Here is a 27,184-nt window from a genome sequence, read left to right on the forward strand (position 1 = left end):
TTGAGGTGGGTAAGCTTACCGGGTTAAGAATTTGAGGTCAGGATGGTGGTGTGTATGTGACCCAGAGTGATCCACGTCACTGACTCAACAAACAACGACACCAGTATGTTCCCCCCAAAATTGAAAAGCGTCTGAATACAACAATATCCTAATAGTTCTGTATATTTAAACAAATCAATGTGTTTGGAAAGGCTATTCACCTTTGCACAGAGAAATGCAGAGAAGGTTTTTAATTAAGTCCTGTGTTTGTTTTCTTTTTAAAGATATTGTAAATACTTGTCCTTGGAGAAGCTACACAAGTTTACTTTAATTTGAAAGTCATGGAACATTCTGCCATTCCGGAAGAGAACCGTCTAAAGAGCGTTGGAACAGCGTTGAAACAAGGTAAGCTAGAATCTAACTAGGCAGAGGTGGACGCGTCTAATTATAGGTTATATTTGTCAGTTAGTTTATGCATAAAATGAACAAAAGAAACTAAAAGTACATTTCCATAAGATTATTTGTGTGCAACCTTTACGTTTAGGATTGTTTACATTCATGGTTGTGAAATATAGTTATTTAATAGCAGTGTTACTGTCTGTAGTAGTAATGGCATAGTTGAAAAAATGTGGATTGAAAGACTGATTCATCAATTTAAAATAGGTTCAAAATATGGTCCCAAGTCTCTAGAATGGTTCAAGAGTTGAGCCTTACTATATACTATACTTCATTATAGTATGCATTTGTTTTCCTTGCCTATAATGCCATCCAGTGGCCATAAAAATCAAATAGGAAGTAAGCCTACTTGCCCCTGTGTTCATTACTTCAGTAGACTTAACATACACTTAAATGTTATTATCATATATATTAGTTTAACTTAAATTACATTAAGTCAACTTAATGTAGAATTTGCAGAATTTGCATTTCTTTGTAGTTTAAATCACAAGTATCAAACGGGTACACTAATTTGCTAAAGTCACTGAAATAGCCTCAGTATAAATTTCTTCCAGACTGCTTAAAGGCTATGGTTAAATAACATCTGCCTGCCTGTCCTCACACTTTGAAACAACTTTGGCTCCAAATTGTAAAATACCCAGCTGCTACTGACTTGAATATCATTAACAATAAATAATGCTTCTCGAACCCTGAATGATGTGATCGTATGCAACAGGTATGACAACAAAATACTTGTGTACTTGTGTATTAACATGTATGTAATACAGAGATTAAGCTATTGATATGTTTTTATTTATAAACCATAATCAATTCCTATTCTACTTGTTTTCAAGCATTGTTCAAAAGACACACATATTGCCTGTGCTCCCGGAACTGTACAGCCTGAAGGTAGGTAAGGCCCATACCCAACTATAGGTTAAACAATTGTCCGGTACTCTGCTGTATCTGGAATTAGTTACAAAAAGGTCATAGACCTACTTCCCACATCTACTTCCCAGATCATTATTAGGAACTGTAGTTCTCTGTGTTTTATTTTGTTATGTACAAATATTTTCTTTCTTTCTAAATATGTTTGTTTTTTCTTTCTACTTCTGAATTTTTTTTGTAAATTGCATTAGGTATATTTCACATTTTGAAGTAGAAACAGAAAGACAGGACACAAAAAAATTGAAGGAAATAAATACATTTCATTATCACTACCTCCCCCCCAATCATTGAAGCGAGAAATATTTTTGTATTCTCAATGAGACACTGGGTAAATTAAGGGTTTTGAAAAAATCCCTTTCTGTCTATGCATTCATTCAGTAGTGAGACAAATGTCTGCAAAAATGCAGTTCGCTTTATCGTGTACCACAAGAGGCTGCGGTTCGAATGATCAGTAACTGTAACTAGCTACACTTTTCTCGCGGTGGAGATTTGTCAACCCGAGTTGCATTCCAAAGATGATATGTAACTAAAGATAGCTCACGCAGGCAAATGCATTTTTGGGAAGTTCTGGTCTACATATGGGGGCGTATTTTCCATAGAGACCAATCAGAAGGCGGTTGTACTGCTTACAGGAAACAGAAATCATGAGGGCTTTGAATGGCTCGCTTTTGTTTGGTCTTCGGCGTAAGTAGTGGTAGTAGGAGTTGCTAGCCTGATAGCTATGTTGTGTAACTAACGCGTTTTGTAAGTATTATAAAAACATCAAATATACGTTTTCCCCTTATCTTTTAAATGTAATATACGTTTTGAAATGGTCATTGGTGTATTGATAGAGACATCTTTATAGATCTTTTCCAGTGATGATATAACCTGTTAAGATGAACAATGCATTGCCTTGGCTGTCAACAATGTAAACGTGTGCGGGGATAATGCTGTGCTGTAGCTACCTTCCTAGCTAACTCCAGAAAGTCGTTTTTCAATAAAACAGTATAGCACTATTACTGGTATTACCGAGATACTTAGCTAACGTTATATAGCTAGCTAAATGATTCCTCATCATCCAGTTAATCTAGGTCGCTAGCAAGCTAGCAAACGTTAACGTAGTGAATACTGTATTATTACCAGATTATGTCGTTGTACAGTAGTACTTCTACTGAGCTGTACAGCTACAGCAGCCACAGCTAAATGAACTGTCTTTGGCAAAATCAAGTCTCGACATGTTTAATTTAGTTAACTAGCTAACGAACAAGAACGTGTTAAATGGTATGTTCGGAGGAATCAGGGTCAGCCTGTGTCATGGGATGGGGAGTGCAAAACCATGGCTTTACAGACGTCTCTCTAACCTGTATATCTGTGTTTCCACCACTGTTTTCATATTTTCATTCTCAGTCTCCAGGACAGGATGCCAGTAGAAGGTACTGATGACCAGATTCCTCCTAACCTATACAGTAATGCGAGGGCTGCTCTTACCCCTGGAGGATTACAGGAAGATGTGGCAACCCGAAGCACGGCTGGACACTCCAGCTCCATCACTGGGGCCAGGCAGGGGGACTCTGAGCAGCCTGCTGTGGCCTGCCCAGACAACATTGGTCCCGGGGAGGGCAGCACTGGTAAGAAGACTGCTTATTATTTCAAATATTTACTTACTCTGTCATTGTTTTTCTCCATAACTAATAATTAAGAGGAGATCCTATGGAAATGTAAAAGTTTATCACAAGTAATATCTCTGATAAATTCGGTTAGACTTTATTTGGATAGTCAAGATTACCATCTGTAGATGTATAGTACCATCATCAAAAATAAATGCTTGCTAAGCTTAAGTGTAGGGTTTAGAAAAAGGGTTATGGAAATGGTTAGGGAAATGATGAGGCTTAAGTTTAGGGTTAGTCTTAGTAGGTAGTCAACTGACATTTTTTGATAGTCTGTAATGCATCTATCCAAATGTAGTGACTATCCAAATGAAGCGTTACCGAATGTTTATTTCAAAGATGTTGATTACGAAAAATATAACTTGACTGAAGACCATCAGCCTTTTTCTGTTTCAAGGAAATTCATTAAATGACAGGTCTTGATGGGAATCTGGCATTAATGAAATTACAACGGCCCAAGGAGGCCCTATAGTAGTCAACAGAAATGTGTCACAAATATCTCTGTTGGTCAAAGTTGCGGGGGACAACGTTTACCTTTGTCTTGCTGTTATTTAATTCCCACGGTTTGGCGGTGGTTGCATTACACGTTTCAGTATGTAAATCCATCTCAGTTTTTGACGGGTGCCAATGTCTGCTGTCCATAGGCGGCGGTAAGAAGTCCGGTGCCCTGCTACACATCGACCGTCAGCGCATTCAGGCTGTGCGTGCCAGCTCCGGGGCTGCGGAACTGCAGGGCCTGGGGGTGGCCGTGTACGACCAGGATGCCTTGGAGCAGGGGGTCTTGGAGCAAGTGGACCAGGCCATTCAGGAGGCCAGCCAGGCCGCAGCCAAGGCAGAGGCAGAGAAGGAGTACCAGTCGGTACTGGACGATGTCAGGTGCGAAGAGGCGTGGCCTGGGGCTAGACTGGCTCACGGGTTATGCATCTTGGATCTATAGAGTCTCTGGTGTTTTTTTGTAGTGCTGTTGGTAGTACCCCTAATTTGATTCCCAAGACCGGGCCTAAGAAGACTTAAGTTGTGTGTGTCTGTGTTCCAGGTCATGTATGGGAGCTCTGAAGCACATCAGTAAGATCATAGAGCAGCTGACTCCCTACGCCGCCTCCAGTAAAGACATCAGCAGGAAGATCGAGTCTGTCAGGCGGCAGAAGGAGAACAAGGTATGGCTGCTCGCTGGATTGGCTCTTAATGAAGCACCTCTTGTGGCCAGCCACTCTCGCCACTTAAATTCATACTTGCCCCGACCTGATGGCGGCACTTAAGATGTCGTTGGTGATGAGGAGGATGTTTCTCCAGGAGAAGCAGTTGAAGAAGATCAGGGCAAAGCAGAGGAGGCTACAAGCCATCCTGGGTGGAGATGACGCTCTGAAGATGGAGGCTGCGGTACTTCTGGAAGATGATGGGGATGAGGGTGAGTTACTCCTAATTAGAAAGACACCCCCCCGCACCCCAGCAAATACTATTATTAATAATTGTTTGCATTCAATTAAAGCCGATAAGGTAGTGATGTATCTAGTGAAATAGTTCCACCATTCTTAATAGTCTTTACCTGCGAAACTGGGCGCACATCACTTTCTACAAATTTGAACATAGCACAGAATCTGGCCCAAATGTATTTAAAATCCAGCCAAGCAAGCACACACAACATGAGTATTGTTCATTATGTTCTGACAGAGCCAGGTCCGTCTACACTGGGCAGTATGCTAATGCCGGCCCAGGAGACAGAGTGGGAGGAGCTAATTAGGACGGGTCACATGACGCCATTTGGAACGAGGGTCCCGCAGAAAGAGGAGAAGAAGAAGGAACCACGAAAGTTCATGCTGTCTGAAAACTCTGGCTTTGACGCTGTACGTGCCTTTCGTCATTCATTCATTGGTCGATTGCTAATTGGTTGATTGATTGATGTACTGTTATGTGTTATTATTCAGTACCTGGCAGACCAAGCTAAGATGGCGGTGGACAGGAAGAGACCTGCACCCTTGAAACAAAAGAAAAAAACTGCCGTGGGCGAGGGAGGGAGAACAACCACCCGATTGGTAGGGGTAGTTTTTGTTTTGTCTGTCTTCCATTCTGCCGCCCTGTCTTCTGTCGTGTGTGTGCGTGCGTACGTGTCTCTAAAAGATTCCAGGAACTCTGACAGTGTGGCTTCTTATCTCAGCAAACGTGAATATACATGAGTATTTCAGTATATATTTTTCTTATGACCATGCTTATCATTGTTCTTATCCTCCCTAGACTCCACCCTCTGTGGACCAGAAGCTCCAGAAGCGGATGCGCACCCTGCAGAGGGCTGCTCTGAAGGCCCACCCTAAGGCCCGGGCCGAAGGCCCCTCGCTGGTCCCTAAGCCCCGGAGGAAGAGCCGAGCCGCGGAAGAAGAGACCGACAGCGAGGGGTCCGAGTACCTTCCCAGCGACGAACTGATGGACCCTGAGAGGGATGAGATTGAGGACCGAGACGAAGGCTGGGGCGCGGACGAGGATGAGCTCTATGAGTTGAAGCCCTACAGGAGGAAGAGCAAGGGAATAGGGGCCAAGAAGGTTAAAAAGAGTTCAAGCGATGACGAGAAGGACTACTACCCCGACAGCTCTGACGAGGACGAGGGTCCCACCAAGAAAGGAAAGGAGAGGAATAAGAGCAAAGATGATGGGGATGTGGAGTTCTACAAGCAGAGGATACGGTAAAAATGAAAGCGAACCATTCGTTTCCCTTAGTTGGCTTTTTAAAGGCTTATTACACAGGTGACTTCTTAAGAAAAGATTGATACACACATGTAGATGAGAGCTGACCTTGTCACTCTCCAACGCCTCTGGGAAAGACCAGGGGAGTCTGATACAACACACACATGTATCGTCACGAACATGTATGAAACACATTCACACATGGAAAATCTGGTCAATTAGTAGGTTAATACTTATTGTTAATTTGGGATGGGGGCACGCTAAATTATGTTCAATTAAATCGATAAATCATATACATAGAATTGAATTTCAAGGGAAATGAAAATTCCAGTACTAACTCGTGACTAAACCTTCAGCAGTGTTCATTGTGATCCGGGCTTAATTGGTGTTGGGAAAGGGGTTTGTGGACACGTGCTTTTAGTTCACATCACTTTATAATTGGCAGCCTAGACTTGGCAATAGCTAATGCTATAGCCTATGGTACCTTGCTGTATTTTACTACTGCTGGGTTAATCTGTTAAAGCTGTAGTTCGCAGTTTCTCATGGCACGAGGTTGGGCATGGTTTTGGGGATATCCAGTCCCACATGAGATCGGCAGCTGTTTCTTGACTAAGCGATTTGTCTCTCTTTTACACTCGCCCTCCTAATTATCCTCCTGTGTGTGTTTGGGTATTTGTGTGTGAGCATGCGAGCATCCGGGTGTGCACGTCATTTGGACGTGCAGGAGGGAGGGAGGGAGTGTGTGTGTGTGTGTGTGTGTGTGCACGCGTGCAAATTTTACTACCGCACATGAGCGTTAACACGCCGCTAACAAGATTCCATATTTATAGGCACTAACTAAATAGTGTTGGCATTCATGTCCTTTACTCTGCAGCACTGGTGGAATGCTAACACGATGACACTGCTCTGGGTACAGCCTGGAGGGGCTGAGGGATGGAGACAGAGGAGACAAGATAAGAGTGGAGAGAGAGATGAAGCGAAGAAGATAGGTGTGGCCAGAGAGAGATGGAGATCAGGGCGTAATTAACTCAACCAATGCTTAGTCTTGACTTCATTAGTGTGGCTGGTCTCAGCAGGCCAACATAGAGCGGCGGTCCCCCTGCCTTCGTGACAGGACCGGGCCCAAATGAAGATGGATGGATTCTGGTCCTTTCACACCTTTCCTAGGGAACCCAGTACATTAATTGTCTGTATCAATCTTAATTTGCCATGTGACTACACTGCCACTATCTGCCTCCACTCACACTCTCATTCTGCCTCTAGTCTATAAAAAATGCACACGGGCTGGCTGGTGTTGTGTTAAAGCCACAACCGCTAGCACATGCGGAGCTAAGGTGTTAGCGGAGTTTTAAAATCCTGCCTACTACTTTTTGACTCAAACCGTCTTTCCCCATTGTCATTGTTCAATTAAGTTAGAAATTACTTTTCACATGACCAGCTCAGATTGTCCACATGAAATGGATACTTCAAGATGTTGGCTTTATGTTCTTTTGGTCTCAGCATACACTGTAAAGAAAGTTAGAGTTGCCTAGGCTAATGCTCGCTTGTGTTAGGTCAATAACTGGATGTAATTGTAGACTTTCTGGTTGTTCCTAGAAGGCAACTGCCTTGACTTAGAGACAGAAATCTGTCAAGGGATGTAGATAAAGGGCTTCTTTGCCAAATTTACAGACTGTCCCTTTACAATGTACAGACTCAAAAGGGAAATCTATTGTCTGCAAAGGACCTCTGCTGCTCAAGTGTCTGGGATACAACTGAGGGTTTTGCATAGTCAATATGTGTTTGTGGCTGTGTTGGGTTACTGTGTGTGTGTGTGTTTGTTGTTTTGCTATCTTGATTGCAAAACATCTAAAATCATGTAGAGTGATGACATTTGGCTGGGTTAGGTTTAGGCATTATGAGTTAAGGTTAGGGTTGCAGAATTATTTTTTTTATGGTACCAAATTGCCAGTCACTCTGTGTGATCCAGGTATGGGAATAGGGAACATGGATTTTTGGGTTAGGGTTAGCCTGCAGGTCCCCGCAAGGATAGAAATAGAAATGTTTGCATGGTTAGGCTAAATTTTTTTTAGGGCCATTTAAGGATGGTACTCACATTTATATAAAAGTACGTGCATGTGCGTGTAGTGACTGTTTTGTGTGTGCTCTACAGTGTAATGACTGTTTTTGTGTGTGCTCTACAGTGTAATGACTGTTTTTGTGTGTGCTCTACCGTGTAATGACTGTTTTTGTGTGTGCTCTACCGTGTAATGACTGTTTTTGTGTGTGCTCTACCGTGTAATGACTGTTTTTGTGTGTGCTCTACCGTGTAATTACTGTTTTTGTGTGTGCTCTACCATGTAATGACTGTTTTGTGTGTGTGCTCTACAGTGTAATGACTGTTTTGTGTGTGTGCTCTACCGTGTAATGACTGTTTTGTGTGTGTGCTCTACTGTGTAATGACTGTTTTGTGTGTGCTCTACAGTGTAATGACTGTTTTCTGTGTGTGCTCTACAGTGTAATGACTGTTTTGTGTGTGTGCTCTACCGTGTAATGACTGTTTTGTGTGTGTGCTCTACCGTGTAATGACTGTTTTGTGTGTGCTCTAAAGTGCTTTAGTTTCAGAACTGCTCTTAAGTAGTTTACTGTACAACCTGGAATGAAAATCTATGTACGCAAATAATTCCTAGTTTTTAACTTAAATAGATCAAAACATAGTTTTTTTGTGTGTTTGGTTTGATGTGGTTGTGTACGCCTAAACAATTTTCAATATACAGGTGCTGGTCATAAAATTAGAATATCATAAAAAAGTTGATTTATTTCAGTAATTCCATTCAAAAAGTAAAACTTGTATAATTTATACATTCACTCCACACAGACTGATATATTTCAAGTGTTTATTTCTTTGAATTTTGATGATTATAACTGACAACTAATGAAAATTCAGTATCTCAGAAAATTTGAATATTGTGAAAAGTTTGAAAAGTTTCAATATTGAAGACAATTGGTGCCACATTCTAATCAGCTAATTAACCCAAAACACCTGCAAAGGCCTTTAAATGGTCTCTCAGTCTAGTTCTGTTGGCAACACAATCATGGGGAAGACTGCTGACTTGACAGCTGTCCAAAAGATGACCATTGACACCTTGCACAAGGAGGGCAAGACACAAAAGGTCATAGCTAAATAGGCAGGCTGTTCACAGAGCACATTAATAGAGAGGCGAAGGGAAGGAAAAGATGTGGTAGAAAAAAGTGTGCAAGCAATAGGGATAACCGCACCCTGGAGAGGATTGTGAAACAAAACCCATTAAAAAATGTGGGGGAGATTCACAAAGAGTGGACTGCAGCTGGAGTCAGTGCTTCAAGAAACACCACGCACAGATGTATGCGAGACATGGGTTTCAGCTGTCGCATTCCTTGTGTCAAGCCACTCTTGAACAAGGCACAGCGTCAGAAGCGTTTTGCCAGGGCTAAAGACAAAAAGGACTGCTGCTGAGTTATGTTCTCTGATGAAAGTACATTTTGCATTTCCTTTGGAAATCAAGGTCCCAGAGTCTGGAGGAAGAGAGGAGAGGCACAGAATCCACGTTGCTTGAAGTCCAGTGTAAAGTTTCCACAGTCAGTGATGGTTTGGGATGCCATGTCATCTGCTGGTGTTGGTCCACTGTGTTTTCTGAGGTCCAAGGTCAACACAGCCGTCTACCAGGAAGTTTTAGAGCGCTTCCTGCTGCAGACCAACTTTTTGGAGATGCAGATTTCATTTTCCAACAGGACTTGGCACCTGCCCACTGTGCCAAAGCTACCAGTATCTGGTTTAAGGACCATGGTATCCCTGCTCTTAATTGGACAGCAAACTCACCTGACCTTAACCCTATAGAAAATCTATGGGGTATTGTGAAGAGGAAGATGTGATACGCCAGACCCAACAATGCAGAAGAGCTGAAGGCCACTATCAGAGCAACCTGGGTTCTCATAACACCTGAGCAGTGCCACAGACTGATCGACTCCATGCCACGCCGCATTGCTGCAGTAATTCAGGCAAAAGGAGCCCCAACTAAGTATTGAGTGCTGTACATGCTCATACTTTTCAGTTGGACAACATTTCTGAAAATAATTTTTTTGTATTGGTCTTAAGTAATATTCTAATTTTCAGAGATAATGAATTTGGGATTTTCATTAGTTGTCAATTATACTCATCACAATTAAAATAAATAAACATTTGAAATATATCAGTCTGTGTGTAATGAATGAATATAATATACAAGTTTCACTTTTTGAATGGAATTACTGAAATAAATCAACTTTTTGATGATATTCTAATTTTATGCTCATATGTTGCTTGGAGAAAATATAAGGTCAGATGAGAGCCATGTGTGAGTTCACCTGTTCTCCTGTAGGAGGTGGAAGAGGAAAGCAAGTAGGAGAGAGAGGATGAGCGGTAACTGTTATCTTTTTTTCTTAACAGGAAGTGGAGGAGGCAGCGCCTGAAAGAGAAAGAGGAGAGAAGAGAGAATGGGGAGGAGGAGAGTGACGAGAGTGACGCAGAGTTCGATGAAGGCTTCAAAGTGCCTGGATTCCTCTGGAAAAAACTCTTCAAGTTAGTAATGAAACACAAATGACTACCCTTTCAGTGCATTTGGACCAATTCACTCTGCATGGTGTTTGTTTCTTGCATATGTACTGGAGTTGAACGTCAACTCTGTAAATAATTGGACATGGTGAATTTTGGCACAATCCGCTCTGTTGTGTCACTGCGTCATTGCGGTTGGGTGTTTGAATCCTGGTCATGGCGTACTGACAGTGCCTGGTGGTCCACCAAAGGGGGGAGCCAGGTTATCTCAGGTCTGCTGGGGGTGGATGGGTCTGTGTTGGACAGGTCTGCCTGACCTCGTCTGGTATTCTTGTGGTAGGGTTGTTGGCCAGGGCATTGGTGCTCCTCCAACACGTTTCTTAGTTAAAAGTGCGGTATGATTGAATTGGAGGGCATGTCTCAGTCTTTGACTCTCTAGTTCCTGCTTACATTTGTTTTAAATCATTGTCAGTGTAAAAGTATCATATAGTCGCTGGTGTATGAAAGCCTTGTAACCTTTTCCCAACACATTCTGTTACACACACTGGTTACAGTAAATGCTCTGAATGCACACTTTGTAAATGTAAGATGAAGAAAGTTATGTTTCAGAGATGTTTCTTCATCCAATGGCAATGATATTGAAATCAAAGCGGGGAGGTGTTTTCAGATTTTATTTAGTTAGGTAACCAAAATAACTCCTATTTGAATCTCGACTGACTTGTGGCTCATCAGTTTCTATCCTGCCAGTCTGATTTTCTGGAACCATGATATCCTGATGACGACCTAATGATTAATTCATGAGGGGGAGGGGTTGGGGGGGGAGACCTTTGTCTGCCAGTGATGTTGTATTTTGAACAGCTGTGAATACATGTTGGTGTGTTTGTGTGTATTCCAGGTATCAGCAGACAGGTGTTCGGTGGATGTGGGAGCTGCACTGCCAGCAGGCAGGGGGGATTCTGGGAGATGAGATGGGTCTTGGTAAAACCATCCAGGTCATCGCTTTCCTAGCCGGGCTCAGCTACAGCAAACTACGCACACGAGGGTCCAACTACAGGTTGACACACACAAACACACACACACACACCCATATGACACGCACATGACCATATGACACACACATGACCATATGACATACAGCAACCCTCCACTCTTAACCCTAACAGTGTGTTCAGACTGTGAGTCTGTGTAGTAATAAATATTTCATTACGGCGATTTGTGCAGGAGAGTTTTAGTCTGAATTATTAAACACGTTTCAATTATCAGACTCCTCATTTTCCACTGCTGACATCAAAGGAAACACGGACATGACAAAGTGTGTGTGCGCTCGTGTCAGTGAGTGATTCTTTTAGTGGTCGTAGGGGGGAGGGCGGGGCAAATTAAACATGAAACACGTCATTAAATCACATTGAAGGCAAAACCTGCTGGTTGAACACACACACACACACACGCGTGGGCTCACTCCTGGGGAATTGGACCTCTCTGATGGTCAATACTCTGTCTGCTGTGAACGTCCACAAATTGATTGTTTGCAAACTCAATTATGGCTCGATATCAATGGTTTCCACATAGCTGAGGTCCATGGCATCCTGTTAAGTGTATGTGTGTCAATGCTTCCACAGACATCTAGTGTGTTCTGTCCACTCATCTCCCCTGGCTGATGCCTTGCATCAACCCCCATTCAGTGTGAAGGCAAGCACAAACACGCACTCTGGAAGCCTTGTAGTGACCGAGCGTATGCGCCCCAAACATTGTGTACAAATCAGACAAATCCATCGTTCTTGTTTCTAGTTGTCCAACTGACCAGACTTTCCCCCAGCCAACTTCTACACTGTTTCTTGTCTCCATTATTTCAAAATCTTTCCAGGTGTTTTAATTCGAGTTGTTTGATTAGTTCCTGAAACCAGTGCATTGAGCTTGAGTTAGAAAGAGTCGGAAAGTGGCCATTTTGATATGGCTTTAAGAAAGATGATCCATCCCAGAATGACTGAGTTTTGTGGTGCACCATTCTGACATCACCTCAAGCAGTCTCAGACTGAAGTACGTCATGATCAATAGAACAGCGGACTAATCCAGTTTGAGTTGTCAAGCAGCTGTTCAACTTTACTGAATTCAGTGTCAGTAACGCTTAATGTGAGCTAATTCAGTTAACCTGTGCCCTTCACAATTCCCAACCAGCAGTCTCCTTTGACATCACTCAGTTCATTTTTGTCATTGGAAGTATCCAGATAAGGTGACCGTGCAGCGGTTCTGGACCAAAAAAAATTGTCACTGTCATCCTGTTTATTTTACAGTTAAATAAACTGGCTCTTAAAGACTTATATATTTTTTAAATTATATTAATAAAGCACTGCAAGCCCCATTGCAAGCCCTTAACTCAAGCCCTTTCCCACCATGTTCAATAGGAAACCAGTAATGTGATTTTTCATGTACCCGCGTGACATAGGAATTGGTTCAAGAAAATGATGCAAGAAATTGGTTGACCCGTTTGCAGGAAACATGAGTCTCAATCTATTTCTTGAACCAATTTCATGTTGGTTGCAAACTTAATTAAAAAAATCATATATTCATATATTTTTGTTGCAATTCACAGCCTGTTCTTTCAGCCTGTCCTCATAAGTGAATTTAACTCCCGCAGTTTACAAACAGAAAAGTGAGGTCCAGACAGTATCCAGAACTATTCAGCATTACTGGTTATTGTTTTACAGCCATCGTCTTGAAGGAAACTTTAGGCGGAGAACCTAAGAACTGCCACTTCTACACTGTTATATAAAAATGAGGTGTGAACCAACCTAAAGGTAAAAGCAAAAAACGCAAACCTGGAATTGTATCTAAAAGTTCTGTGTGTTCCAGGTACCAGGGACTGGGTCCCACTGTGATTGTCTGCCCGGCCACGGTAATGCACCAGTGGGTCAAGGAGTTCCACACCTGGTGGCCCCCGTTCAGGGTGGCTGTCCTGCATGACACTGGGTCCTTCACACAGACTAAGGTACGGCGTGTCCCTGTGTTCAGGTGTTTACTTGGTCTCTCTCCTTTTTCCTGTCAGCAAGGCGTGGAGGAGTCCGCTCTGAGGGAGATGTAAATTAATTAGTGGTACACTAGTAGACATTAATTACTTTACACTGTAGAGTGCACTGGGCAAGGTGTGTGTGTGTGTGTGTGTGTGTCAGTGATTAATGGGTGATGCACCCTGGCAAGCTTCTGGGTAGGCCTATGTGGGGTTCCTTTTAAGGGTTTCCCTCTGGGGGGGCACCATAGGCCTCTCACACAGTGAATAGGGGCACACTCTACATGCACGTTTAATGAAACAGTCTCAAAGGTGCCGAGAAATAACACGTCACCACCCACTCGTGTTCAGTGAGGTGAAATGTTCTAGGCGTTAGATAGATAGAAATATAATGAGTAGTGCTGTCGCAGTTCCCTATTCAGCCGGATAGACAGCTTTCTCTGTTCTATACAATGATTTTCTATATGGCTGTTCTATTACGTTCTACGTCTGGGCTGATTCTCATTGTATTCTTCTCTCTCACTTTTGTCTCTCTCTTTAATTCAGGTTAAAGGGGCTTTTTTGGCAAAGAAAGTGTTGCCATAGCCAAGTGGAAACTAATTAAACATTATAAATAACATTACACATTTTGAATGCTATATTAGCTATATATACATTGTTGTTAGAATGTACAAATAGTTGAAGTGGGAATAACAGAGTATAAAAAAGCAATATATATTGGTTATCTCTGCAGAGTGTTTTTTTGTGCTGTACTGGTTCTGTTTCTCTCATGACGACAGCTCATAAATCTGGCTGCTGTGTCATATTGCTGTATTATGCCTAACAGTTACAGGAGTTTATCAGTGTTTGATTTCTTTTCAGAGTCATTGCAGATCTGTGTAGCCTGGGGGAAATCGGTTTTTAATGTGCTTTTACATTGGGCCGAAGTTTCAGAAGTGCAGTCCCGTTTCTGCCTCGGTCTTTGGGCAGTGTGGGCGTAGGGTAGCTAGGTCTGCCTGTCTTCACCTCGAGGCCGTGCTCACCGACTCTGTACATAGTCCAGGTTTTCCTTAGTTTGGTTGAGTTGCCATCACATCCTTGTTGAAGATACCCATGGTGTTTTTTGTGTACTCTGATTCTTCCGGAAACAGTTTCCAGATAGAATATATGTTATTGGTTGTGGCATCTGAACTTCTTTTGGTATGTATTTTCTTCCTGCTTAGATTGATTGTCAGGGCCCAGGTCTTAGAGGTGTGATGTTGATCAAGGTGCTGCTCTAGGTACCCCTTGTTTGGGGACAGAAGCACTTGCTGGTTTGTGAACAGCATAGGTGCTGCAGGCTTTTCTAGTGCCCTTGCCAGTATTTCTCTGTCTCACCACCTCTCTCTCCTACTGTCCCTCTGCAGGAGAAGTTGATATCGGAGATAACGGCGTGTCATGGCATCTTGATAACATCATATTCCGCCGTAAGGATGATGCAGGAAGCCCTGCAGCGATACGACGGCTGGCACTACGTCATCCTGGACGAGGGACACAAGATCCGCAACCCTAACGCTGGAGTTACCACGGCCTGTAAACAGGTACGCACAACGCCTAGCGCATACAGCTCAGTTAAACCGAGGATGTCCACCCTGCTCCTGGTTTCCACTGGAAAAAGGATCTAGGATCTTCACTGTTTTGTTCCAGCCCAGCTGCTAATTAAGATCTTCATCCACCTTTCTCTCCTGCTTTTTCTCTTGATCTCCTTTCTTGGTTCTCATATACACAACCCTCTTTCTCACCCCCGTCTCTGTCTGTGTCTTTCTCCACATCTCTCGCTGCTCTCTTCACAATCTCTCCCTATCCGTCCCTAGTTCCGCACTCCGCATAGGTTTATACTGTCCGGCAGTCCCATGCAGAACAACCTGAAGGAACTCTGGAGTCTGTTTGACTTTGTGTTCCCTGGCAAACTTGGAACTCTGCCCATCTTCATGGAGCAGTTCTCCGTGCCCATCACCATGGGAGGCTACAGCAACGCCTCAGCTGTACAGGTAACACCCGCAAGCATGTTGTGTTTAAGAGGCTCTGGTCATTTTCAGAAGCGTGGCTTGTGTGAAGGTCATTTCCTAGGATTTAGTTCCCCTATGTTTTGTTTTTGATTCCCATGAAGAGTAAGGAGAGGATCAAAAGCATGTACACAGTCATGTTCCCCCCACCCCTCACACACTGGCTGGGTTTAATTATTTAGCTGGTTTTAGGTGGCCATCCGCGTTTCGGTTATAAAAACCTTTACTAGTTATTGATGTTATTACATGGTGAGAGAAGGCAGCTCTGGGTTAAATAGTGCTCGGCAGATGCAACGCCGTCTCCCGCGGTGTCCCCCTCTGATCTCCGCTTCAGGGACGTGGCGACTGGTGGATGAATGGTTAATGGTGAATGAATGGTTTAGGGATTAACTCTTGACCCCCGGGCCGAGGCCGTCTACTGGATCCCACACTGTAGACAGCTGATGAGGGAGAGAACGGCCCGCCCTCTCCCCAAGAGACCGCCGTAAGCACTGCGATCAATGTTTGATTGCCTAGTCTGCTGAGAGGATGGGAGGAGAGAGGGGGCTGGGGTGGGTGGGTGGGCGGGTGGCAGGGCATTGCCTCAGGACTAATTTTCCATTATAGGTGTCGGAGTCAAGTGTTGTTTGTTGGTCTGACCATTCAGAAGGTGTGTGTGTGTGTGTGTGTGTGTGTCTTGTCTGTTTACCCAAGGGCCTAATCAGCCGTTTTGTTGTTCTAAGCCTTTGTTGTTGTCAACTGTAATGTTGTCATTGTTCCAGTTTTTTTTCGGCTTCGGGAATATGATTTTCAATACTGACCATAAAATTATATAGAGTTATTTGAAATAACTGAATACATTCTATTGCTAAAGATTTTATTGAGGATTTCAACAAATAGCTGATAGGAAAAGTGGCTTGACAATACGTTGCTGAGAAGCCCAACATTGATGACACACTAACAGTTTTTTATGCTAAATAAATCTCTCATTTTTGCTAAATAAATATCTTAAGCTACTTTTTATACATTTTCACCTGCTCCACTGTGAATTCTGTACGCTAACTTGCTACCTCTATCGGTGGTGTGAGTTTCGGCACTTTGTTACTGACCAATCCTGTAATGTGTTTGTAGGTCCAAACCGCTTATAAGTGTGCGTGTGTACTGAGGGACACCATTAACCCCTACCTGCTCAGACGGATGAAGGCTGACGTGAAAGCCAACCTGTCCCTACCTGACAAGAATGAACAGGTACCTCTTTTCTTCTCTTCCTCACTGTCTCTTTTGCCTTGTCACTCACTTTCTCTCTGGAGTAGTGTCATTTTTATAGTCTTCATTTTTATTAAGTTAAAAAAATAATAATAATTATAGCGGATTTGCCCCGAAGTTCCATGGGTGCGATTGGCTTGCACCATCCTGGTTTGGGAGTGTTTTTTGTTGCCTTTCCTCATTGCACTCTAGTGACTAATTCAAGTTAGAAAATGAGCATCTGCATTCCATCCAGCCCGTAAGAATTCTAGTGAATTCTAGTGAAGCAAGCAGTATGATACGAACCGGAACAGCACAAGATATACATCAGAGGACACATATCTCGATATAGACTGTCTCAAATCTGCTAGGAGGAGGCCTTAATTACACATTGGATATCTCAAAGGAGAAAAATACAAATAAAAGTTCTATATAGATATATACAACATTTTTGTGTGTATATGTGCGTGTCTGTATCTGTGATAGGTACGTGTCCATTTTACCTGGGTCTTCTCCATTGGTTCCAACACCACCTGTATGTTGCTGCTGTCTTGTTTCCAGCGCTGGCTGTCCCGCATAACTTACCAATACCAATTATTCTCTCCTTGGTGTCTCTAACGTATTTCTACGGTGTAGAAGAGCAGGTTTTTTAATTATTATAACTCATTCTCATTTACCGCAATGATTATTATCCACTATTAGGCAGGCTAGCTTATATCTGATTGGATTAGACATACAGGCTTGCGCACCCTTGAAGTTCAGTTCATTAACTGTTTCCCTTTGGGACTGAGGCCCTGGGCGGAAACCTGTTGTCTTTGATTTCAAGCAGCGCTCTTGTTTCATCAAGGGGCTTTTAAAGTGGAGGCTTAATGTTTCTCCAGGTCTTGTTCTGCCGCCTGACTGAGGAGCAGCGCGAGGTTTATCAGCGCTTCCTGGATTCCAAGGAGGTCTACCAAATGCTGAACGGGGACATGCAGGCGAGTTTCACTCCCTCCTCATCTCTTCTCTCCTCATTTCTGCCTCTCCCTCCTTCTCCTCTCCCTCCTTCTGCAGGCCCTTTCGTTATCGATTGTAGAGTTGTGTCCGTCAACATTTTGATTGATTGACCTTTTACCCACGAGCGGTCAAGTGTGTTGTCCATCTGCAACTATTCGCTCGTTCTAACCGCAGGCTGATGTGTGTATGTTTATTTAAGGCCCGGACAAAGCTTGAGCCTCAACCGACCCCCCTGATGTCTCAAGCTAAAACCCTGTTTGGCTATAAAGCACCAACCGAAACAAGGAAGCAGTTGTCAGGACATTGGGCTAATCAATCTCAAATGATTTGTGTTGGAAATGCACACTTGGGCCGAAAGACGAGGTTTCAGTGCTTTTTAGCCGGCTTTAGTCTTCTATTCTTCCAGGAAGAAAGACCGCCTTTATTCATTATTTAACACCAACACCAGGATCCTACCAGCAATGGTCTATCATTTTGCCATGTGCCGTACGATGGGTTTATAATGGAATCCCTTTGATATAGGTATGGGTGGGTAACTTCAGCACTTCGTATTAGGACATTAAGTTATCATGGTAACTGATGTCGGGTCAGAGGAATAAGCTCTGTGGTTTAGGAATGTTTCCTCGTAAAGAAGACCGATATTTATTCACACACACACACACACACACACAGGACGACAGTGGTCAGTCTCTCCTTGATGTAGTCTATCTGGGTCCATTAACCCACATTACTAATGCATTGGACTGCAAACACTGCAAACACTCTCCTCATCTTTTGGGAATTAGTTATGAAAGACCGTTTATTAGGACCCTTATGGAGATAATTAGCCTGGAAATGGGTTTGTTTAAAGGGAAGGACATAATTGTAATCTTCAAAATGAATGACATACGTTGTTGACTGAATGTGTTTGTGCTCCTTTCCCTTTTTGAGACCTGTCATGGTATATGGAATAATGAATGACTAACTAATCAATTCATGTTTTGGATGGATTTCTTGGCAGGGTTGATGACTAAATGTTTTTTGTGCCGTGATCCTTACACTAAAGTTATGCATGTTATCATGTGACCCATCGACTAAAAAAGTCTCCAAGAAGGTTTCCAACCACAACCTCCATTGAAGGAACATTGTCCGCTATATCTACCACAGCTGATTATTTACATGTATTTTTAGTATTTTAACTTTCATTTCCAGGTGTTTTCGGGCCTGATAGCTCTGAGAAAGATCTGCAACCATCCCGACCTATTCTCTGGAGGTCCCAAGATCCTGAGAGGAATCCCAGAGGACCAGCTTACTGAAGATGAGCACTTTGGCTACTGGAAGCGCTCTGGGAAATTGATGGTGGTGGAATCACTGCTCCGTCTATGGTTCAAACAGCATCACAGAGTCCTGCTGTTTACACAGTCTAGACAGGTGTGTGTGTGTGTGTTGGTGTCTGTGTGTTGGTGTCTGTGTGTTGGTGTGTGTGTGTTGGTGTGTGTGTGTTGGTGTGTGTGTGTGTTGGTGTGTGTGTGTGTTGGTGTGTGTGTGTGTGTTGGTGTGTGTGTGTGTGTTGGTGTGTGTGTGTGTGTGTGTTGGTGTGTGTGTTGGTGTGTGTGTTGGTGTGTGTGTTGGTGTGTGTGTTGGTGTGTGTGTGTGTGTGTGTGTGTGTGTGTGTGTGTGTGTGTGTGTGTGTGTGTTGGTGTTGGTGTGTGTGTGTGTTGGTGTTGGTGTGTGTTGGTGTGTGTTGGTGTTGGTGTGTGTTGGTGTTGGTGTGTGTTGGTGTTTGTGTATGTTGGTGTGTGTATGTTGGTGTGTGTGTGTGTTGGGGTGTGTGTGTGTTGTGGGGTCTGTGTGTTGTGGGGTCTGTGTCGTGTGTGTGATGGTGTGTGTGTGTTGGTGTGTGTGTGATGGTGTGTGTGTGTTGGTGTGTGTGTGTGTTGGGGTGTGTGTTGTGGTGTGTGTGTGGGGTCTGTGTTCGTGTGTGTGTGTGTCTCCAGCTGTCTCTAGTCGATACAAATGAGATTATCCTTCAGAGAGAAGGAGACAGTGACAGGGTGGTTCTCAGGTTGCATGGAATATTAATCTGATAATCCTGTTAAGTCTAATCCATACCTCTTTCTCTCCTCTCTCCCTTTCTCTCTTTCTACTCTCTCTCTTTCTTTCTCTTTCTCTCCTTTTCTTTTCGTTCTTTCATTCTGTGTAGATGTTGGAGATATTGGAGGTGTTTGTGAGAGACAATGGCTATAGCTACCTGAAGATGGATGGTACCACCACCATCGGCTCTAGACAGCCTCTCATCGCTCGCTACAACGAGGTGAGGGTCTCCACCTAAGAGCTGCTCCATAGTCAATGTAATTCAGTTGGTATGTTAAATACGCGGGGGAGACTTGTGTGCCACGGACTTTGAACATCCTTGTTTTTGACAACAGCCTGGTCACAACCAGTCTGTTAGTATATACCCACTAGAGGGGGTACAGCGTGGGTGTCCGTCTGTTAGTATACACCCACTAGAGGGGGTACAGCGTGGGTGTCCGTCTGTTAGTATACACCCACTAGAGGGAGTACAGCGTGGGTGTCCGTCTGTTAGTATACACCCACTAGAGGGGGTAGAGCGTGGGTGTCCGTCTGTTAGTATACATCCACTAGAGGGGGTACAGCGTGGGTGTCCGTCTGTTAGTATACACCCACTAGAGGGGGTACAGCGTGGGTGTCCGTCTGTTAGTATACATCCACTAGAGGGGGTACAGCGTGGGTGTCCGTCTGCTAGTATACACCCACTAGAGGGGGTACAGCGTGGGTGTCCGTCTGCTAGTATACATCCACTAGAGGGGGTACAGCGTGGGTGTCCGTCTGTTAGTATACATCCACTAGAGGGGGTACAGCGTGAATGTCCGCGTGTTAGTATACACCCACTAGAGGGGGTACAGCGTGAGCGTCCGTCTGTTAGTATACATCCACTAGAGGGGGTACAGCGTGGGTTCCATTGTAACTCTAACCTAGTGTCCCTTGTTTCCTTTGTGTTCTTTGACTGTAGTGAAAATATTCACCTTCCAGGTCTCACAGTTGTTTGTAACTGGCACATACGTGTTTCTATGCTTTGTACTACTTAGCTGCTTGCGCTATGCTGCATTTGCTCCATTGGCTTTGATCATGGATTGGCCATAAACCACACCATTTACATGCTAGCTTGCTGACTTGAACCAAACCAAACTGGCTCAGATATTTTCTGGATGTGGAATTGAAAATAGATTGATGTTAAAATAGTTTAAGAAATGTGAATGTCTTAACACCCGCTGCGGTATATCACATATTCCTCCTCTCCAGGACAAGACTATCTTCGTCTTCTTGTTGACCACCCGAGTGGGGGGGTTAGGGGTCAACCTGACCGGAGCCGACAGGGTCATCATCTATGACCCTGACTGGAACCCTAGCACTGACACACAGGTACACACACACACACCAAAGTTAGGCACTCCTCTCCTGGGGTCATTTTGTCAAGGGAATGGCTCTCACACACACATACCTGTGCCTCTTCTGTTGTCGTCCAGGCTCGGGAGCGTGCGTGGAGGATTGGTCAAACACAGCAGGTGACCGTGTACAGACTTCTGACCGCTGGCACTATCGAGGAGAAGATTTACCACAGGTAAGAAGCATTGGAATAGAGCCGTTAATTACAGCACCGCCCGTTCACTCAGGTTACAGCCCTCACTTCCCTAAATGTTTTCAAGGTGTTAAAGGTCAGAATTTTGCATAGATGTTAGCTTAGGTCAGAAAAGGTCAATCGGCGTACTTTCATGTAAAGCGATTCACCGAATTGCTACAGTTCGTAGGGATGTCCCAAGAAGCCCAAGAACCTGACGTTGCACTCTCGTCCTGCTGTGCCACAAGTCCCCACTGCGGACCTTTTCCTGTATTCACTTTTGATGAGCTATACAAAACTAGGGAAAAACCTACATAACTCTCATTAATATAGGGTATTTTGTTCTGCTAGAACAGTGTCAATATGCATTTAACAAAGATGCTATGAGTGCCTGGAAATATATTTTGGATGGAGAGTATTTCACTGTTGACAGTGAGTTAATTGACATTAACTACATTTCCATAAATAATCCCATATTGACAGAGATATTAGACAATAGAGTTAATTTTATTTAATAGAACCCACTAGGGATGCTAATGATGTGTGCCACCATTTCACAAGCAGCATTTTTTCATGTCCATGTCCAAAAGGGTCTCTTCATACAATTATTGTCTTTATATATATTTTAGGCAAATGTTGGCAGTTATCGAATGACACAGTGGATACATAGAACTGTGCAACAGAGAGGATAAAGACAGCTGAGAGACATTCGGAGAGGGGAATTGAACTGGGTGCGGATGAAGTTTATGCCTTCCCACATCAAAGTTTGAATTGTTACCACAGGATTTATTGGTGTCAGTCAGTTTGACCTTTTCCATGGATTTATTTTCCCAAACACTAATGTGACAAAATAACTTTCATTAATAGAACTAAAGTGTGCTCCCTTAAATCCCATATGATCCCTGTGGCCCTAGTCACCTGATTGGAGTGCCCTCCGATGTCATTTATTGCCAAGCTAGGCTTCGATTTAAGAGTCAACGTTGGTTTCACAACACGGCGGACATTTGCCTAATGATGACGTTTCTCAAAAATGTTCACTGCCTCCCATGCCAGAAGTGCACAGCACAACGTCTGGATGCCCCAAACCCTTCTTGATGCTTTTCGCTCGTTGAACATGAATAGGAGTAGCACTTGCACAGTGCCTGGACGCTTGTTAATGTATCTTCACCCTTCTGTGATGAGCTGAACATTAATAAAGGCTTGTTTCTCTCTGCTATTTTTTTTTCATTCAGGCAAATCTTCAAACAGTTCCTTACCAACCGTGTCCTCAAGGACCCCAAACAGCGACGTTTTTTCAAGTCTAATGACATCTATGAGCTGTTTACCTTAACTAACCCTGATGGGACCCAGGGCACGGAGACTAGTGCAATATTTGCAGGTACAGAAACACATGCACGCATCTGTCTGTTCCTTTTGGTTTGTGTGTCTGACTTTTATTTTCTCTGCTGTGTAGGTACGGGTTCTGATGTCCAAGCTCCTAAGAAGCCAGTCAGGTCTAGGTCTAACCACACCCACAGACACTCTGCAACCAATCACGTTGTTAGCGCCACTGAAGGTGGAGCCATCCCGTTGCCCTGCCCCGAAGACAGGACAACCCCGGTTCACAATAACATATCTCTTGAGAAGACCAACAGGCTGATAGACAGCCAGGAAACCAACCAGGCTGAGGCAAAAGAGGGACCGGACATCCCTATTGGCCAGTCCAATACAGATGCTGACACGGAGCCCTCCGGCGGGGACAGAACTGATGCTCACATACTGACAGACCCAGACCAAAACTCAAATCTGTCTCAGAAACACGCTGACTCACACTTAACTAGCCCCAACTCGCATAAATACTTCCACTTGAAAACACAGAGCCCCAACAAACAGAAGCACAAAGACAAACACAGTCCACACACGCACAGAGATGCTCATAGTCCCCACAAACACAGGGAGAAGAGGAAGCACTGTGACTCCACAGGAGAAGGGCCTAAAACCAAGCACAGGAAACAGAAAGAGGCCAAGGTCGAAGGCCACCGCATCTCATACCTGGTGAAAAAGAGGAGCTACAAGGGACAGCAGGAGAGCGAGGAGCAGTCGGAGAAGCCGGACCAGAGGCTGAACGATGACTATGTACTGGCCAAACTCTTCAAGAAGTCAGGTGGGTTTATGTTTATGGTGGATCGTGAAGGCCTAAATGTTCATGTAAGTGGCCTAAAATGGTCCAGCGCCATGAGCCGCTGCCTCTGGGTGTTCATGTACTGCTGCCATTCTCCACTATCTTTTTCCAATCTGTCAATGAACCATACATGTCTGAAGAATGTATCAATAAAAATAATCTCTATTTTATTTCTGCTCAACCGTCATCTTTTCAAAATGAATGTTATAGACAACTCAATAATATTTACTGTATATATAATGTGTTTTTTGCATGTCTTTACACCACTTGGTGAAGTACCTTCGGCAGCCAAATGTTTTTATTACATATTAACATGTATGTTTTATCATTACAAACTACTCAGTTCTTCCCAGTAAAAAGCATGCCAATAGCATGAGGCGGCCATCGCCATAGACGATAACACAGAGGGTTTAAAGGGTGTGTTTTTCCTGTCCATTTTAAAAGTGTCATACTCAGTAAAAAACGTGTCTGTTAATTTTGATCTATTGTTCATTGACATTTTCACCACTTCTTAATGAATGTATGGCCGCTATCCTGATGGGCATGGGTTGGTAATTCTTCTACTAACTAAATGTTTTCTATATTTATTCTTTCACTTTAAATTATGGAGTTGGTTCTGCTGAAACATTGATTCTTTTTTTTTAACCACAAACTTAAGTGATTTGTCCCACGTTTAGAGGGGAATCTGAAGCTGCAGTGCATCTTTTAATATTTCTTTATTTTTCCCTCCTGTCAAGGTATTCACAGTGTGATGCAGCATGACTCTATTATGGAAGCCTCTAACCCAGACTTTGTCCTGGTGGAAGCTGAAGCTAACAGAGTGGCTAAAGAAGCTCTGAGAGCTCTGAAGGTCTCCAGACAGCAATGCAGACTGCCCTACAACCGACCTGCCGCACCTCCAGCCAGGTACGCACACCTAACACAAACCAATGATGGTTGTTTTTTTCAACAGCTTCAAAGTTTTCCACAATTGCCTCACTATAGCTGAACATTTCAATCGTGCAACCCTCTCCAAAACAATATAGAAAATGCACTGTTCCCTTCGAGTTTAATGTCGGGCCGTCTATCACGATGGGGATAAGATGACTGGTCGAAGGAATCTCCAACCCCACGCGCAGGCTGTAACTGCAGGTTGCCATGTAGCAGAAGGATTAAAAAGTATTGTGTGCTTAACGTGTCTGCAGGAAGAGGTTTGGTCAGAAGAAGAATCCCTTGCTGTCTGCTCCCCCCCTGGCAGCTGCCACAGCTCCAGTCAAATGCAAGGTAACTGCACAGTTCACCAGAGAAGAGGTCTGCTGACTGAAAGTGTCTCCGGAAACACTGTTGGAAATTTTTAGAAAATGCCTTTTACAATGAACAAAGAATAGTGTATCTGATTGGACCAGTCCACGTAGTCTTGTCCGCTCTCCTCAGCTTATTGCCTGAAGAATACCGCCCTGCTGAATCTGTTGTGCTGTTCTATGTACTCAACCCAGTATTTCTGTTCCCTCTTGTAAAGGATGCTGCCATCGTCAAGAAAACTGCCGCAAGAAAAGTTATCCCGGGGGGGCACTTCAGTGGAGAAGGAGTTGAGGCACCAGAGGGCCCCGATGTGTCCTCCACAACAGCGCCCCTGTCCTCCTCTGCCCTGCTTGCTCGCATGAAAGCTAGGAACCACCTCAGTGTCTCCCAGAGAGGGGATGTGGAGGAGGAGGAAGAGGAGGGGGTTCCCTCTGCACTGGCTCCCTCTGGCCCCCCAGCCCCGGCTACAGAACATGACGAGCTCCTGGTGGAGCTGAGGAACTTTGTGGCATTCCAGGGGGCAGTGGACGGACAGGCCACAACCAAAGAGGTTTTGGAGTACTTCACCCCCAGGCTGAGCCAGAGTCAGGCCCCGATCTTCAGGGAGCTGCTGAGGAGCATCTGTCACTTCCATAGGGTTGAGGGACAGGAGGGAACATGGAGACTTAAACCTGACTACAGATGACAAGGGTCCTGAGCTAGTGGTGGATCTGAGCCAGGGATGGGGGGTTTATGGGTACTGTACCTGGGATCTACTTGAATAAGACATTTTGTAATGACGTTGTAACAGAGATTTACTCTGCAGGGCAAAATAGAATATGTATTAATAATGGAATTTTAAACACTTCCAACATATTGAAGTTGGATTTAGCAATGTTCTAAAGTGTATATATCTGCTGCTATTGGAACTGTCCATTTCTCAACAAAACACAATTTTTTGACCTACCTGAATGCCTGTTGGCGTAGCTGGAAATATGTAAATGATAATATTTTATACACACAACATAAATGTGTATTTCATGATGTTGGAATAAATCTTTGATAAAATTTCAAGTATCCATATTGTATTTTTCTATGTATGTTTGGAAGAACCACATTTTTTGTTAATTTTGTAAATAATGGCATGGAAACTATTTATATTTTTTATTTCTCATTTAACTTTAATGGTATATTCCATATTCTTTTATATCACCCTATCTTGCTACAACACTCGGAGCTCTCTTAAATAGCACCTGCCTCTTAAAAGCCCTGAGCAGCAATTTTCCATAACTACTATAAACCCATATTAGTTAATATGAACAGTAAATTTGACCATTGACGGTAGAAACATTACACAGATTCGTTATACATGTGGGAAATATTGGTTTGTCCTGACTGCAACTTTGACTATTTTTTGTAAATCCTTTTATAACCATTTCACTGCAACCCTGATATTTAACCTTGAATTAAGATTTGTGTTTGTTTGCACGATATCCGGTTTCGACTTGTGGCTGTGTCATCTACAGAACGCATCGATTTGAGAGAGAGACCGTCCTGGCAGTGGTACGGAAATGTCTAACCGTAAAAGAGTTTAAGCTTGTGGGCTGTCAGCAAGTATTAAGTTAACAGTAGGAGTAGAATCATTTTGTCATCCATCGAAACAAACGAACTCGGAAATGGCAACCCGGTCGTCATGTTTAATTTCAATCCTCTGCGAGTGACAGCTGTAGATTTATACTGACAGACTTCACATGAAAATGATGTTACTTAAGCCACACACAGGTTATATAAAAAACCTTTTACGTGTGCAATACACTACTGTCAGTCTAACAATGATAGAACAAATATTGAAATAAAACTTATCAACAGTTATTATATTTCAATTTTCTTTTTACCTCTCGCTGAGCTCGTAATAACTTTATTTTCAGTGGTGCATAAATTAATTACACGCATTTAATAACCAAAATATCATTATATTCCCCCTTTAATATCATAAACGCTGCGCACAGGGGAAGGTCTTAATAGCGCACGGGTCTTAACTGGCCATTACCGGACTGTAATGATATTACAAACCCAATTACCCGCCATTAGACTGGCTTCTCTGCACCTTATGTGCGTTGATCCAATCCCACCCTCCTCTTCCAAATTTCAGCTGCAGTTTCGAGCCTCATTTTGCCTTTCCGTGGAGACGCCGGTGTCTGCGCTGTTATGTCCCAGATGCGCTTTAAAACTAATTGAAAGGGTCCCGTGCATATCGTTAATCCACAGAAGCGATATAAATCGTGGGACCCCTTGCTGTGAAGAAAATCAAAATTTTGGCCGTTGGAAATGTTATGATATGCGCAGCCCGTTGTAAAGTGGACCCGGTAACCCACATAACGAGCAATTAACCGCCCGGCAGTCAATCTCAAACCCAACAGAAGTCATCTTCGATTTTTAATATAGGAGCAACTAAATAAAAAAGAGCACCGGTTGTGTCTATGTGTGTTTATGGTGAGGGAATAACCGCTGGTGTAACAGTAGATTAATCTGCTGGGGAAACATTTTGAATTCTCCGATACCTGGGAGAGTTGCCCAATACACAAGCCCACACACCGCGACGGTCCCACTCACAGCGAGAAGACAAAGCCGCGGTAATCGGATTAGAACCAATTAGGCGT

General features: G+C 43.5%; 1 protein-coding gene across 1 annotated transcript; it reads left to right on the forward strand.

Annotated features, from left to right (window-relative positions):
• Positions 1–2,023: 2,023 nt before the first annotated feature.
• ercc6 (excision repair cross-complementation group 6) lies at positions 2,024–25,586 on the forward strand. Its single transcript, XM_010899232.3, has 24 exons — positions 2,024–2,106; positions 2,752–2,972; positions 3,656–3,887; positions 4,048–4,168; positions 4,305–4,419; positions 4,683–4,855; positions 4,937–5,044; positions 5,244–5,686; positions 10,132–10,263; positions 11,132–11,290; positions 13,087–13,222; positions 14,626–14,799; positions 15,073–15,249; positions 16,375–16,491; positions 17,370–17,465; positions 18,676–18,894; positions 19,667–19,777; positions 20,788–20,907; positions 21,012–21,106; positions 22,336–22,481; positions 22,557–23,246; positions 24,002–24,170; positions 24,449–24,527; positions 24,763–25,586. Exons 2-24 carry the CDS (start codon positions 2,765–2,767, stop codon positions 25,228–25,230), a joined length of 4,488 nt encoding a protein of 1,495 aa, XP_010897534.2. The 5' UTR covers positions 2,024–2,106; positions 2,752–2,764; the 3' UTR covers positions 25,231–25,586.
• The last annotated feature ends 1,598 nt before the right edge of the window (positions 25,587–27,184 follow it).

The sequence above is a fragment of the Esox lucius genome, chromosome 6, assembly GCF_011004845.1.
Source record: "Esox lucius isolate fEsoLuc1 chromosome 6, fEsoLuc1.pri, whole genome shotgun sequence".
NCBI lineage: Eukaryota > Metazoa > Chordata > Actinopteri > Esociformes > Esocidae > Esox > Esox lucius.

Bases quoted from the DNA above. Each gene is read 5' to 3' on its own strand.
- ercc6 (XM_010899232.3), top strand. From the start codon at position 2,765: ATGCCAGTAGAAGGTACTGATGACCAGATTCCTCCTAACCTATACAGT. The intron at 19,778-20,787 runs GTGAGGGTCTCC...CCTCCTCTCCAG, and splicing joins TCATCGCTCGCTACAACGAG to GACAAGACTATCTTCGTCTT. The intron at 20,908-21,011 runs GTACACACACAC...GTTGTCGTCCAG, and splicing joins ACCCTAGCACTGACACACAG to GCTCGGGAGCGTGCGTGGAG.